The 16,396-nt window shown below is 42.0% G+C and overlaps 2 protein-coding genes across 9 annotated transcripts in view; one reads left to right on the top strand and one right to left on the bottom strand.

Annotated features, from left to right (window-relative positions):
- ikzf1 (IKAROS family zinc finger 1 (Ikaros)) overlaps positions 1-8,540 on the top strand; it is a 31,281-nt gene extending 22,741 nt beyond the window's left edge. For 4 of the 8 annotated variants that reach the window (XM_077197059.1, XM_077197058.1, XM_077197062.1 and 1 more), the window contains 4 exons: positions 4,296-4,463; positions 4,635-4,760; positions 5,198-5,323; positions 6,988-8,540. In XM_077197059.1, the coding sequence (XP_077053174.1) occupies positions 4,296-4,463; positions 4,635-4,760; positions 5,198-5,323; positions 6,988-7,706 (1,139 nt within the window). In that variant the 3' untranslated portion in view covers positions 7,707-8,540. The remainder of the gene's footprint in view (positions 1-4,295; positions 4,464-4,634; positions 4,761-5,197; positions 5,324-6,987) is intronic. The other 4 variants (XM_077197064.1, XM_077197061.1, XM_077197060.1 and 1 more) reach the window with 1 other exon arrangement.
- A 4,069-nt stretch (positions 8,541-12,609) lies between these two features.
- fignl1 (fidgetin-like 1) lies at positions 12,610-15,925 on the bottom strand. Its single transcript, XM_077197057.1, has 2 exons — positions 15,746-15,925; positions 12,610-14,731 (listed from the first exon to the last, which is right to left on the bottom strand). The coding sequence occupies exon 2, from the start codon at positions 14,712-14,714 to the stop codon at positions 12,708-12,710; it is 2,007 nt and encodes a 668-aa protein (XP_077053172.1). The 5' UTR covers positions 14,715-14,731; positions 15,746-15,925; the 3' UTR covers positions 12,610-12,707.
- Positions 15,926-16,396: the final 471 nt, after the last annotated feature.

Raw genomic sequence — 16,396 nt, 5'->3', positions numbered from 1 at the left:
AAGATCATGCTCTGGCTGGGGGTTAGTTTGCTTTTTGAAACATTGATTGTGAAACCCAGGCATTTTAGATGGCCGAGAATCAAATCCCTGTGAGCTAATAGCTCGATTCTCGACTGTGCCCCCACCAGCCAGTCGTCGAGATAATTTAACATGCGCACTCCCTGAAATCTCAGAGGAGAAAGCGCTGCATCCATACACTTCGTGAATGTACGGGGTGCCAATGATAGACCGATCGGCAGAACGGTGTATTGATAAGCCCGGCCCTCGAAGGCGAATCTCAAGAATGGCCTGTGACGAGGATTTATTTGAATGTGAAAGTAAGCATCTTTCAGATCCATTGTGACAAACCAATCCCCCGGGCGCACTTGCGCGAGGATATGTTTGATAGTTAACAATTTGAACGGCCGTCTCATGAGAGCTTTGTTCAAATGTCTCAAATCTAGAATGGGTCTGAGACCGCCGTCTTTTTTCGGAATCAGAAAATAGCGGCTGTAAAAACCCATATTTTTTAGCGCGGGGGGGACTAATTCTATCGCCCCTTTTGCTAATAGATTTTGTACTTCGGTGCGAAGCACGTGACCCACGTTGCTTCTCACCGAAGTCTCGAGAACCGCCTGAAATTCTGGGGGTCTGCGAGCGAATTGGAGCGAGTAACCTCGCTTTATAGTGTTTATGACCCAACTCGACACATCGGGGATAGCTTGCCAGGCTAGAACCCGTGTGGCTAGGGCTTGACACACTGATTGGGGCTGGTCGCCTAACGTAGGGGGACCTGATACCCTTATATTGTGATTTGTGCACACATTGAGTATTGGACTGACTGTACAAGCATTTGCGTGTGGGGAAGTCAGTGTTACAACGGGGGAGGGGCCACCTAGTGAAGGGGGACCGTGAACCCATATATTGTGATTTGTGCACACATTGAATGTTGGACTGACTGCACAAGCATTTGCGTGTGGGGAAGTCAGTGTTACAACAGGGGAGGGACCGCCTAGTGAAGGGGAACCGTGAACCCATGTGTTGTGCTTGTGAAACTGATAGCTAACATTTTGAACGGCCGTCTCATGAGAGCTTTGTTCAAATGTCTCAGATCTAGAGTGGGTCTGAGGCCGCCGTCATTTTTCGGAATTAGAAAATAGCGGCTGTAAAAACCCGTATGTTTTAGCACAGGGGGGACTAATTCTATCACCCCTTTTGCTAATGAATTCTGTACATCGGTGCGAAGCATGTGACCCACGTTGCTTCTCACCGAAGTCTCGAGAACCGCCTGAAACTTTGGGGGTCTGCGAGCGAATTGGAGCGAGTTGCCTCGCTTTATAGCGTTTATAACTCAACTCGACACATCGGGGATAGCGTGCCAGGCTATAACCCGTGTGGCTAGGGCTTGACACACTGATTGGGACGGGCCGCCTAACATAGGGGGACCTGATGCCCTTATATTGTGATTTTTGCACACATTGAGTGTTGGACTGACTGTACAAGCATTTGCGCGTGGGGAAGTCAGTGTTACAACAGGGGAGGGGCCGCCTAGTGAAGGGGGACCGTGAACCCATATATTGTGATTTGTGCACACATTGAATGTTGGACTGACTGCACAAGCATTTGCGTGTGGGGAAGTCAGTGTTAAAACAGGGGAGGGGCCGCCTAGTGAAGGGGGACCGTGAACCCATATATTGTGATTTGTGCACACATTGAATGTTGGACTGACTGCACAAGCATTTGCGTGTGGGGAAGTCAGTGTTAAAACAGGGGAGGGGCCGCCTAGTGAAGGGGGACCGTGAACCCATATATTGTGATTTGTGCACACATTGAATGTTGGACTGACTGCACAAGCATTTGCGTGTGGGGAAGTCAGTGTTACAACAAGGGAGGGGCCGCCTAGTGAAGGGGGACCGTGAACCCATGTGTTGTGCTCGTGTGCTTTATTTGGGTCGCCGTGAAAACGGCGTTTGTTTGCAAAGACGCGCTCACTGCTGCGGGCCTGTTTACAATAATAAAATCCCCAGCCGCCTGAACTGTACAGGGGGCTGTGGGAAGTTTTGCTGGCTTCTTTGAGGGTGGTCCGGCAAGCGCGGGACACGTGCCCTCTCTTTCCTTTGCGTGCTAGGACGGCTTTGGCGGGAAGCGTTCGGCATCAGCCGCAGGGCGGGGCTGAGAGGCCTGTTTCGCGGGCTTTGCTGGTCGGCGCCAGCTAGCACGGCTAGTTCTACTCGAGCTCGAGGTCCGCGACGGCCTGTGTTAGGATGCGAAGCATTTCAGCGTCGGAGTTAGTCCTGCCTCGCTGGGTCCGCCGAAAGAGACGAGGCCCGCCACGTGGTGGTGGGGGGGCGCTGATCTCCCTCGAACGGGACCGGAGATGACTGAGCTGGAGTGAGTGAAGCACGCGGGGACGTGGCCGGCGTGCATACACAAACGTCCGTGCTCTCTGGATGCCGTTGGCTGCGGCGCTTCTTCTTCCTCGGCTGAAGTAGGGCCGGAGAAGGGAGCGCGGGTGATGCGGCGCCGCCGTCTCGAGAGAGAGCTAACGTTAGCCGAGTTCGCAGCACGGAGATAGGCATGCACGCGCAGGCCGCACATCCGCCGACAGAGAGTGCATTCTCTGCGTGGTAGAGTCCCAGGCATGAAATGCAGCTCGCGTGTTCGTAGGCCTCACATAACACGAGGCATATGGAACAACGCTGATACAGATATAAACACATAATAAACAGATATTGAAAAGGATATCGCCGGATAGCCACAGGAGAGACGGCGTCAGGAGAAACACGGTTGAGATGTGTAGTCTGCTGAACTGTAGCTCGCTCAGGCTGAAGGCTTGTTCGACGGCGAAGGCTCAATAAATGGTCAGAGACGTGAAGTTTGTCGCTGAAGGAGTAAAATCTGCTATAATGGCGAATTCGGGGACTATTATAGACTGAGGTCACGCCCCCTTGGCGGGCTCTGACGTGTATGACGCAGAGTGATCTCATTGGTTGCACGTCAGAGGCGCCTGCGCCATTGGATGTGCAGTTGCCGCAGCGCAGCCTATGAGCGAGCCAGACGCTCATGTTCTAGCTGTGCAGCTGCAAATGCGCTTTACATAAAGGCTTCAGTAAATCGAGGAAAAGGAGTTTCCCCCACTGCGTATAGCTACGCAATACGAAGTGACCGTTCGAAAGGGAACTTTGTATACAAAGTTAGTTCCATTATTATACGTTTAATTGTCTTTTAAGAGTTTCAGACAGGTGTCCCATTAATGTTTAGAAAACTAAAAATATATATCTTTTTATCATAATTTCAAAAAGTACAACTGCTTTATAATTTATAACCTTGCTTGAAAAGTGTCATTCTAGTTTAATATATTGATACTGATATCAATGACACATACATTTTTGTGGATTAATTGTCCAAGTACATTTTGGAACCACTAGAAAGGAGAATATGCTGAATAAAATGTCGTTCCCTTATTAGTTAGTTCAACCAAAAATGAAAATGATGTCGTCATCATTTCGCTTCAAACCCGTAAGACTTTAATTTATCGTCTGAACACAAATAAAGATATTTTTGATGAAATTTGAGCGCTTTCTAGCCCTCCACTACACAACTACAACTTTGATGCTTCAAAAAGTTCATAAAGAGATGTAAAATTAATCCATATGAATTAAGCGGTTTAGTCCAAATTTTCTGAAGAGACATGATCGATTTATATTATTAACAGATTGAATTTAGTCTTCTATTCACATATACACATTGATCAACTCACACATCAATTGATGTAAACGAAAGCTCAAGCATGTTCACTTGACGTGTGAGAACCAATGAGGTTCATTCTCGTGTTACGCAGCACATTTGAGCTTCCTCAAGAACCAATGAGGTTTGTTCTGGTGCATCAAGCAGGTTCAGTTAAGCTTCTGTTTATGTTCTCTGATCAATGCTTATTTGTGAATAAAAGAAATTAAATCTGTTCATCATATAAAGCGATCATGTCTCTTCAGAACATTTTGGACTAAAGCACTCAATTCAGTTAGTTTTACAATCTCTTCATGTACTTTTTGAAGCGTCAAAGTGGAAGTTGTGTAGTCGTCAACAGAGGGACAGAAAACTCTCAAATTTCATCAAAAATATCTTCATTTTTGTTCCGAAGATGAACGGAAGTCTTACAAGTTTGGAACGACATGAGATGTAATTAACGACAGATTTTTCATTTTTGGGTGAACTGTTCCTTAAATCATCATGCAGTAGGCCTTATGTAGTAATTTTAAATGAAAATATCTTAATTGCAAGAGCACATGAGTTATGCACTATCTTCTTTCTCCTAGGGGAAAGGCCATTCCAGTGCAACCAGTGTGGTGCTTCTTTCACTCAGAAGGGTAACCTGCTCCGACACATCAAACTGCACTCTGGCGAGAAACCTTTCAAATGTCACCTGTGCAACTATGCTTGCCGCCGCAGAGACGCCCTCACCGGACACCTGCGCACGCACTCGGGTAACTCATGCTTTAGTCTGACGTGATGTAAAGAGACAGACGTTCTTCATTAACCTACAGCTACACTGATTGAATCACTTTAGGCAGATTTGCATCACTTTGAGTTAAAACCACAATGAATAAATTGTATAGTGTGAATGAGTAGATTTCATTTTTATTTTTAACTGACAGTTGGAAAACCTCATAAGTGTGCATACTGCGGGCGCAGTTACAAGCAGCGGAGCTCGCTGGAGGAACATAAGGAGAGATGTCACAACTACCTGCAGTGCATGGGCCTTCAGAATAGCATTTATACAGGTATGTGAATGGCAGCATACCATCTCTCTCTCTCGCTCTCTAAGTGTTTTCTATTCTTTAATAGATGGAAATGTGGCTGACCCATGACAATGGCTTAAATTTGGTTTATTGTCACCTTTAAAAGTAGAATATAAGAGGACGTAAACTTCTGGTAGTTCTTTATGGTGACACTGGCCAAATACTGCCATTCAGATGTTTGGAGCCATAATTGAACAATTGTATGAAATGATTTGCAGATGTATATATGCCCGTAAAGTCTCAGGGCGTAAGAAAAAGTGTCACAAGGAAAAACAAACATAAAAATCATGATGTGTGCCTCAGAGATACTGGTAAATGAATGATTCTATATTATAGTTAGCACCATGTGAGAGGATGAGCTCAGGATAGATACGGACATTTGAATCTTATGCGTGGTGTTTTTGTCTTGCTTCCCATAGTGAAGGAAGAGAACAGCCAGAATGAGCAGAGGGAGGACATGCCTGCATCTGAGCGAGCCTTGGTGCTAGACAGGATAGCTAACAATGTAGCTAAGCGTAAGAGCTCTATGCCCCAGAGGTTTGTGGGTAAGAGTTGAAGTTTGCTTTCATTGTACAGTATATATCGCAGAAGCTGTTAGATCATCCTCAAAATGCATTTATGTCTCTGACTAAAAGAAATTGCAGAGACGTACAATGATGGGCAGCTCCCTCATTTCATTCTCTTTGATTGCTTTTTTTTTTTAAGCTTCGATTTCATTTGCTATTATAGCAATAGCTCATGAAGCACTATTAGAATAATGTGGTTTCTTACTAAGCCCATTTCTCATCTTTTTGTGTTGGTGTTTTAGAGAGTATTGTAAAAAATGAAAACTCTGGAGAACTAGGCAACCTGCTGAAGGTGCTTTAAAAATAAATAACTTTACTGGCATCTATAGTTCCATAAACAGCCTTTAACATCCATGGCTCTTTATAGTGGAAAAATGTTCTTTAGATTACAAAAAATGGGTAAACTTTGGTTTCGGGTCCAATTCTCACTATTAAGTTGCTTATTAGCATGCATATTACTAGGAGATTGGCTGTTTATTAGTACTTCTAAAGCACATATTAATGCCTAATTCTGAATGACCATATTCTAAATCCCTTAATCCTACCCAATACCTACACTTAACAACTACTTACTAACTATTAATAAGCAGTAATTAGGTGTTTATTGAGGCAAAAGTCATTGTTAATTGTGAAAATTGGACACTAATCTGAAGTTTGACCATAAAATGTTCTTCACACTAAGGCCCTGTTTACACCTGGGATTAAGATGCGTTTTGGTTGATGGGATCACAAGTGGACGACGCTAAATACAGGTGTAAACGGGATCTAAAACGTTTTGAACTTGTCCACTTTCGACCCCTTTCAGAGGTAGTTGAAAATACCTCTGACTTTATCAGAGGATCAGATGCATTATCAATGCATTAATGCATTTGACGGGGTTGCTTTCGTAGTGTAAACGTTCATGTGGTCGAATGTGTTCAAACTGCCACAAAAGACCGTCTACTCTCCGCCTTCTGACCTAATGTGTAAACATTACGGGAAGTGTTCTAGTCAGATGGGATTTAAACGTTTAAAAATTGACCTTTTAAGAACTGTTCACTGAAAGGTTCTTTCAGGAACCCAAAATGGTTCTTCTAAGGCAGTGTTGAAGAAACCCCCTTTTGGACATTTTATTTTTTAAGAGAGCACTGCTAAATATATTTTCATAATAATGGTTCATTATTGGCATCAATGATTTTAATGAAATCATCCATGAAAATCTTTCCATTGCAGGTTTTTGTTGTGAAAAATGTTCTTCAGATTATTAAAATGTTCTTTGCACTTAGAGACGCAAAGTTATTTGAGGAACCTAAAATGGATCTTCAATGGCATTGCTGTGGAAATCTCTTTTTGGAGCCTTTATTTTTAATACTGTGTCTCAAAAAGTTTATGAACCATTATGAAGTTTTTTGTATTAGTTCTTGCAAAAGCTCAATTCGGTTCCTCTGAGAACTGTTCATTTTGAAAGGTACCTAGAAGTTCTCCAAAGTGTCTTTCATTTCCACAGTAATAATAGTTGTAAAGAAAAGTAAAATGTCAGAATTTGTGCCTACCAGTAACGGTGCAAAAAGGTCGGTCCGTTGATGCAGATAAATCAATCAGTTTTTATTTTCCATTTCTCAGAACGGAGTTAAAACCTTTACTCATTTGTCTTTCTCCAACAGGAGAGAATCATTTGTCGGAGCTGTCGTTCGAGGGCGGCTCAGGTGAGCTCATGCAGCCTCATGTGATCGATCAGGCCATCAACAGTGCGATTAGCTATCTGGGAGCGGAGTCCTTGCGGCCTCTGGTTCAGACCTCCCCTGGCTCCACTGACATGGTGGTCAGCCCTATTTACAACCTCCACAAGACACAATCAGCTGAAGGCAACGGCGTGTCTGCTAAAGACAGCGCCGCCGAGCACCTCCTCCTGCTGTCCAAGTCCAAATCAGCCTCGGTGGAGAAGGACGGCTCCCCCAGCCCCAGCGGCCAGGACTCCACTGACACCGAGAGCAACGAGGAGCGGGCGGCCGGGGGAGGCGGGGGAGCGACCGCAGGGGGGCTCATCTACCTGACCAATCACATGGCTCCAAGTATGCGTAACGGAGGTCTGCCCGTGGTGAAAGAAGAGCAGCAGAGGCATTTCGAGGCCTTGCGGGCAGCAGGTATGGAGCTGAGCATGGCGACTTCGGAGGGGTTTAAGGTTCTGAGTGGAGAGGGAGAAGAATTGAGGGCATATCGCTGCATCCATTGCAGAGTTTTGTTCCTGGACCACGTCATGTACACCATCCACATGGGTTGCCATGGCTTCCGAGACCCCTTCGAGTGCAACCTGTGTGGTTACCGCAGTCAGGACCGCTACGAGTTCTCATCGCACATCACGCGCGGAGAGCACCGCTTCTGAGTTAACACACAGAGACGTTCCACATACACTTGACTACACGTTCACACGAGCATACTACACACACACACACACACACACACATGCACACACACACACGTGAAAAAAATTCAACATTTCAGAAATTTTTTGACACTGTCCAAACACTGGATTTTTAAAAAAGTTTCATGTAACATTGATTTGGACATATGTACATACAGTTAGCCTATATATTTCACTGTCTTGTCTATTTTTCTACAATGGTGTGATTTGTATGTAAACCTGTGAGACGTACAAAAAAATAGAAAGAACTGTAACTGAAAATAGAAATTAAGTGTTTAAAAAAGAGCAAAATTTATAAATCATCCCAAATAAAATGTACGTAAAATGCCCTAAAGTTACTTAGACAAATCATACTAATAAAATAATGTGTACAATTGTGATACATTTAAAATATTATTTGCAATAGAACTTATGTAAATTCATCTTCTGTATCTCTCACTTCCCTGTGTTCCAGCTGTTATGAAAACACTGCATTTTTTCTTTTAATTTTAAATATATTATATTTTTTATATTAAGCAGTCTAAACAAGTTCATATCATTTTATAATTTATTACAATGAAACTGTTTCACAATTTTTCCATTTTATGTGAGATGACCCCCCTCTTGAAATGCTCCCCTGTATATTGAACCAAATGGCAGTACATATTGAACTTGTTTTATTTCACAGCTGATTTCTGCTCGTTTTATATTCTATTTAAATGTTTGGCAGCATTTTACTCGTACATATTTACATCAACATACTAGAATATATATGCTTGCGAAAAAATTAATAAAAGATATTTTACATTTTTTCGACCTCTGATAATGTGTCATGTTTTGTAAAGCAAATTTTGTTTAAAGGGATAGTTCACCCAAAAATGAAAATTCTGTCATCATTTACAAATCTGTGTGAGTTTCTTTCTTCTGCGGAACACAAAAGATATTTTGAAGAATGTTGCTAATTGTTGGACCCCATTGACTTCCATATGGGAAAAAATACTAATGAAGTCAATGAGGCCCATCAACTATTTGGTTACTGACATTCTTCAAAATATCTTCTTTTGTATTCAGCAGAAGAAAGAAATTCATACAGGTTTGGAACAAGTTGAGGATGAGTAAATGATGACAGAATTTTTGGATGAACTGTCCCTTTAACGTTATAATTTATTTGCTAATGCAGATTGAGAATTAATGAAGCTATGTTTATACTTCATAAAAATGTTAAAATAATTAGTACAGAACTTAATTAGAATGGATGTGGCACCCAAGCATCACACTTCTAGATAATCACTTTTTATCTAAATCATTGAGCTTAATGAACATCAAGCCAAAGATGTCTGTCACCTTTCAGATAAATTGCTTGGAATAAATTAACACTAGAATTTGAGAATAAAACTGAATACTTATATTGAATACTAACAAATAATATATTGTGAGAACAAAATGTAGGCTAACGGGTATTTTCTAAACTGGGATTATTTTCCTCTTCATATACATTAAGTTTAATAGATCATTTAATGTGTATGGCATTTTCAGAACTCTGGAATTAGAAAAGGAATAATTATTTCTCAGGTGTAAAAAATTGAAATGATCTTTCTGAACTATTTGTACTCATGCAGGCTATAATTTGTAAGAGTGCACAATGGCCAAAGGGAGATGGAGTAAACCGAACAGGAGCAGATCTGTCAAGAGAGCATGAGTGACCCCAACCAGAGAACTCACCAGCTCTTCGCAACGACATCCGTATCCAGATGGCTGCTGTGTGATTTGGTAGAAACGAGAAGCAGCTGTGGCCAACACAGAGCCCCCCACGCTTCACTGGGACCTAACCGTGGAGAGAGTACATTTGCATGAGAGGGATAATCTGGCCAGCTCCCCCCTCACACACACACACCACCCCATCCCCAACAGCCTCTATCCCAAATCTCACTTCTCTTTTCCGCTTCATCTCAAGATAGTACAGCACAAATAGACCCCACCCATTCAGAGAAACATTAAAGTTGTCCGCCAAATGAGAGACCAATATATCAGTCAGGCCGATTAACAGAAAAGTGATCTGCCCCCCATGTTATCTCTTTTGTGAAATTTGAGTAGATGCAAAGTAAAATTGCATTTTAGACCTTTTATGTACAAAAACATCAGCCAATGAACCACCACTTCAAAATGTCATGTCAGCACCAATGGCTATTTTTATGGCAGAACGAATAAACGAACCCTGTAATGTTCGCATGTCAGTCAAAAATGACCAAAAATTGTTTTGTTTTTTTAATTATTGTACAATAGGGATATTTTAGTTTGATAATATTTTTTATTCAATATTTTTAGGTGATTTTATGGTACCAAATTATGTTTATGCAGTAATTATAATCCATTTATTCACTTTTTGAGCATGGAATGAAAATGGAACCTGAAAATGAAATTTCCAACTTAAACAGTCATAAATCTTTAATGCTTTTTTATGCACCGACCTAAGTTAGGTCTGTTTTTAAAGATGACACTTGGCAGATAATTGCTGAATTGAAAAAAGTATTTAAAAAGGTGAACTTGAAAAATGTAATAAAATTTTATTGTTATGAAAAATGCACAATTTTCTTTTTTCGATTTTTATATGAAATGTATATTTTCCAAAACACATTTTCCTCTAAAACTGTGAGATAATCAAAGCCATTATTCTAAACAAGCTGTGTTTCAAATTTGAAGTTGATATGTCAAAAAAATGAGCTTTCAGTAAGAATGTGTTTGTACGCAGTTCCAAACGTCTCCAATAGATGAAATTCGTCTCCCATTCATTTCCAATGCGGTCATTTTTTTACGTAAACAATACAATTGTGACTATTTTTCTCAGAACCATTTAACCTTTTCGAATAATGTCCATGATTTTTTTTGTGTTTACACAGCAAGCAGCAAAAACCTCTACCAAGTTTCGTACCATTACGATTAAATAAAAAATCACGAATTACCAAACAGCACCAGAGGGTTAATAAAGTAAACTTTTAAAAAGTTAATAAAAAGAAATACTATTTTCTCAAATGTTCCTGTGATAAAAACACTTTCTGCTGACATCGCACTAAATACATTCCACAATTATGAAGTATTAAAACTGATTGTATAAATAAAGTCAGCTTAAGACAAAGTAGAAAAATAATAATGCAAAAGTTAACGTGTTGTAGATAATGTGCTGAGAAAGGCTGTGGAGGAATTCGGTGTGTCCTCCTATAGTCCAGCTGTGGGCTACCCCTGTGGTTCTGACAGCCTTCCACTGCTCCTCAGGGATGGACTTACTACTTGCACTGCTGGCTAATTTTACAAAGTTTCAACACTCCGGCCAAACACACAACCCTAAAATATTCATTAACCCGCTTGACAAAAAGATGAAAAATAAATGACACCCTTTTTTCATGGGCTTCCAGTTTTTCTAAGATTGTTTCATGAAAATTACATGACTGATTCATTTCATGTGAGCAAAATCTATAATCGGATGCAGATGAAGACAAGCCAAGAGTCAGAGTTTAGAATTGGATTAGACTGTTAAATCCCATTTGTCTTCTGAGGTGTATTAACAGTTCAGCCTGACTTCCTGTGAGAATGGTTTTGCAGTTGCAAGAAAGACGCAACCAAATCAATCAGCCATCTATATACAATTTTTCCAGACTGCAGTCATCAGGTTTCACGTAACCTTGTTTCACTTCAACACAAATCAGTTGTATTTTGCCAATGAGAACGTAATGCTAATGCAGCGGCATAGCACCAAACAAAAAGAACATTTCAGGGAAGCTAGTCTCACCTAAAGACATAAAGTGACAGAAATCCAAAAACAAATTAATTCAAAACTGAATCATTCTGAGCTTTGCAAAAAACATTATTTATATTTTGTAACCTGACCCAAACTATTCATTCACTGCTTTGTAATTTGGCCTGGGTGAGTTTCCTCACCACTGCACCAGCCACTTTTATTCCTCATGCCATCTGTGGCCACTCAATTAGAGCTCCACAATAAGCCTCTCCATCCATCAACAGTAAACGCATCAAGCCACAGTTGTTATCTGCTTATTTTCTATAATGAATAATTTTTTGTGAGATGCATGGATGGTGTGTCAGGGCAGACATACAGACAGACATACAGACAGACAGACAGACAGATAGATAGATAGATAAACTGAAAACAGATCAGATATACACAGTCCTCAACAGACATGATGTTTAACTAGGGGGTGGGAAACAAACCCAACAAACTTTCCTCTAGGAGGATGAAGAAGAGTCCACCTTTAAAACCCCTTCCAAGGCATAAAGCCATTCCTCTGGTTTACCAGATGTGGTCCAAGACCGCAATGGCTTAGCAACAGGAAAGGCACTGCAAGAGTTGATCTGTGGGTACTTCTTATCATGAGAGCAGAATGCCTGCAGTGTTGCCCAACTTCCCCTCCAAATCCATTCACCAAGACTGAACACAATGGGAGAGTTGGCCCTAAGGTGTCTAACACTCTGTGTCTCTACAGGAGCGAGAGCAGGTAAACATGGAGAGCCGTTGAATTCATTCTGTACACATTGAAGGAAGGGCTGGCTGAACATTGTACTAGCTGACAGTTCCCCTTTGGATAAGTGCATGCATTCAGAGGGAAACAGAATCAAGACCCCATGTTCCTTTTTAAGCACATTTCCTCTATATTACAGGGAAAACAGATCCACTAAACGATGAAACTATTTTCAGGAAGACAAAACTGTGGTATGCTAATTTTGAGGCAATGAATACAGTAAAAAGTTTAGTTTTAACTAATCATGAGTGCGGTTTGAGTCATCCATTCTGAAACTGTGACAAAACTGGCATTTCTGCAGTCACAATAACAGCTCTCTGAAAAGAGCATGTTCATGAAAAAGATGAAAAAAATCCAAGACAAATCAACCATTTATTTAAATAAATGAACCCAACACCACAGTCATCACACTCAGATCACACTCAGTTAGTATAAATCACAACATATGTGCTCAGCGACCACAGCCAAAAGTCTTGTTCCAATCTTCATATAGCTCCAGATCTTTAGAAGAGACACTGGGCCGCACTGTTTTGAGAGCCTCCTGGAAGTCACTGTAGAGTATTGGCCGAACCTGTTCTGCCGTGATGGTAGCAATGTCACTAAGGCAAATGCTTCGGATGGGGCCTAGGGCTGCTTCGCGACATAGCTGCGTCATATCCGCCCCCGAATACCCCTCTGTTCCCTGCACCACTTTCTCCATCTCATCTGCTATTAGCTGACTTTTCTCACGGGACATGAGGTTGGTCACTATCTGCCGTCGAGCCTCAGCCTCGGGGAGAGGGATGTAGAGTCGCTTAGCCAGGCGACGACGGGCTGCTTCGTCAATCTCTTGAGGCCGGTTGGTGGCACCAACCACAAGGATGCGATCTTCTGCTGAGGTGGCAGCTCCATCCAATTGGACAAGAAACTCAGTTTTAATTCGACGGGATGAGTCATGCTCTCCGTCTGTGCGCTGAGAAAGAAGGGAATCAATCTCATCGATGAAGATGACTGCAGGTTGGTGGCACCGAGCGATGGCAAAGAGCGCCCGTACCATCTTCTCGCCCTCCCCGACCCACTTTGAAGTGAGCGACGAGGCGCTGATGCTGAAGAAAGTGGCTCCAGATTGGCACGCTATACACTTCCCTATGAGAGTTTTACCGGTGCCTGGAGGACCAAAGAGAAGGATGCCTTTAGGTGGACCTCTAAGACCGGTGAAGATATCAGGCCTCAACATTGGCCAGACTACAATCTCTTTGATTGTGGCTTTAGCAAACTCCAGGCCGGCAATATCATCCCAAGCTACCGGGGGGCCGTGGTCCATGATCTCACTCATGATAAGTTCAATGATCTTGGGCTCAAAGTTCTTTAAACGCTCATCAACAGGTTCCATGTCTTGTGGTTTGTTGTCCTTCGAGTAACTCTCTTCCTCTTGCCTTGGCATGGGAGAGACGAATTTGGAGGATGCCCCACGAGGCCGTTGTGCCCCAAGGCATTTCTTGGAGATTGTAGCAAAGTTGGCCCCAGTGCCTCGCTGGCCCTGATGGGAATGTTTTTTTTGCTGGTTAACGATGAACTGCTCTCGTGCTGATCTAAAATTAGCGCTGACACCCTCTTCTCCTCTCTGTCCCCTCCCTCGTGGTTCCTGCTCGCCTTGTGATGGGAATGAACTTCTGTTGCTTTCACTTCCTGAGCTGTAGAAGTTCTTCCTCTTGGATGGGTTTGTGGAAGAAAAGTACACAGGCTGATTATGCACATTGGACCCACTTGTGCAACCCACACTAGACTGAGAAACACTAGCATTGCCAGTGGAACTGAAATAGTTATGGCCGAACATAGGCGATACCATTGGAGCTTTTGGAGCATTTTGTGCCAGGGTCAAACGCGGAAGGGCTCCTTCAAGTCCTCTGCCCCACTCCACAGCACCGCAAAGTGGCTTACTGCTCCCCCTTCCCATCTCAGCTCTGGGAGGAGGCGCAGAGGGCCCGTGAACCAGAGGCTCTCGTCTTAATCCAGGAGGACCAGAGAGAGCACTGCTTTTCTCCCCACCCCCACTCCCACTGACCTCACCACCAACAGTGATGTTAACATCTGCCGGATCTACTGGGAGAGCGCCTTCTTTTGACCCAGCCTGCATCATCCTTTGCACGCACGGCAGATTGAACACATTCTCGGACGTTAGGGATGACTCCCATTTGTCGCTATAGTTCTTTTGATTGCGGGCCAAGTGCAGGGCACTCTCTGCATAGTTGTTTAGCCCAGTGCGTGGGTCGTCTGAGTCCAGGACTGCGGCGTACCGCTCTGAGTAAGTCCTGAGCAGGCTGGCAGCTCCAGCCGGAGAGAGCTCAGCACTCGCCCATGCATACTGAATGGACAGGATGTGTGCCCGATAAGCATCGGCCGTCTGTTCAGGTGTACAAGAGCCAGACGAAATGTCAAAGGACCTCCTCTGCCACTCGTCCAGGTGTGCTCTGCTCATGCCTGGCCTGCTCCAGCCTGCGTAAGAAGTGGGCACAGGATCAATTAATAATGTATAAAAGTAGAGAAGTACCACACAATAGGGCTATTGAAGGGTGATGATGATAATGCAGGTGAAATAATATTTTTGCAGGCAATATAAAGTTAAGAAAATATTGACATATAATTTTTGCTGTATTTCCCAGGTAAATGAGACAATAATTTATCAGAGTAACCAATAAATTGCGCAGGAATTGAAAATAAATGTCCTGAATAAAAATATAAATAATATATATATAGCTTCTTTTATGGCCTTAAATCCAAGATAAAGATACATATTTAATTCTAGTGCAAGTTTATTTGTTCTTCTCGTTTTCGATCATTCAATTTGTAAAAAGAGAGAGCATTTAAGAGAGAGTACAAAGTGCAGTACCAGTCAAAAATGTGTACATACTTGACTGATTGTTTCTGATGATCTGAAAAAAATTCCAATAAAAAAATTTAAATTATTTTTGTAGACAACTATGAAATTCCTATGTATAAAAGTCTGCAAAACGGTTGTAATTATTTACAACAAAAATTGTGTATAAAACCTCATGAAGTTGGTTAAGAGAATCGAGTGAGCAGAGCTCAAATATAAGCTAGGTTTTATTTGTTGATCTGTACACAATCTCTATAGCCTACTTTTGTGTTATTTAATTGTTTTGACGACTTAATATTTTAAAACGTGAAATGTGTGAAGAACAAAGAATGAGGTGTGTGACCAAACTACTGAATGGTACTTTTACTATTTCACTTCAAGCATACCTATACCAATGTATGTGACCGAAATGTGATAGTAGAAATCCACATTATCCATATATAACGATCTTACGAATAATGTCTCAAGGGGTATCAACACATATATAGAATGTGTAGGACGTTCAGACAGAGAGGACAATGTAGCTTTATATAAAAACAGAACGTGAGCTGACAAGCTGGAACACAAATCATAAATACAACTTCAAACACTCACGTGTGCATTTATTTTGTGTGAGGAAAGTTGTAACCTACCTCTGGGTTAAACGTTTTTCTTGTGTAAATGCTGTAAGGTTCAGCAAGACCTGAAAGTCTAAACAACGATACGGAACAAAACAATAACCATAACTTTGAATAAACCTCGCGCCTCCTATATTTTCTGATCCGATGTGCGGCGCGCGTACCAGCAACTTCCGGCTGCTCAATAATAAGATCGAGCGCGCCATCGCCTGGAGAAAGACACTCATTGCGTTTATTTTAGGGCCTGTACTAAATGTTCATATTTTTCTTTGTATTATATTTTATTCGTTATTTTGATCTATCTAATGTCATTTGTAAAGCCTAACACTGAACAAAAGACAGGTAATGTAAAAAATCAGAGAATTTCTAAAAGACGACAATTGGCACTCTGTCCATGTGGGGGCGCTCGCAGGCGATTGCAGAATGAATGGGAGTCTATGGGGTTTCACCCCCAGAAATCCACTTTTTTCAGGATGTAATTTTTTGTCAATTAATTTGAAAGTTGCATTGCATTCAAAAAAAAGGGGGGGGGGGTCTAAGATAATACACTCAGCTGAAAATTGCATTTTTAAGTTCACTTATCTGTTCTAAAAATCCGTTCAAAAATGTGATGATGTCACATAATAGCAGAATGCTAGCGTGTTCCGGGCAACAACGACCTAACCT

This window comes from Siphateles boraxobius, unplaced genomic scaffold (genome assembly GCF_051911475.1).
Source record: "Siphateles boraxobius isolate OS27281-9 unplaced genomic scaffold, OSU_SipBor_1 37, whole genome shotgun sequence".
NCBI lineage: Eukaryota > Metazoa > Chordata > Actinopteri > Cypriniformes > Leuciscidae > Siphateles > Siphateles boraxobius.
Note: the sequence above shows the minus strand (reverse complement) of the source record. Positions and strands in the feature narration are given on the sequence as shown.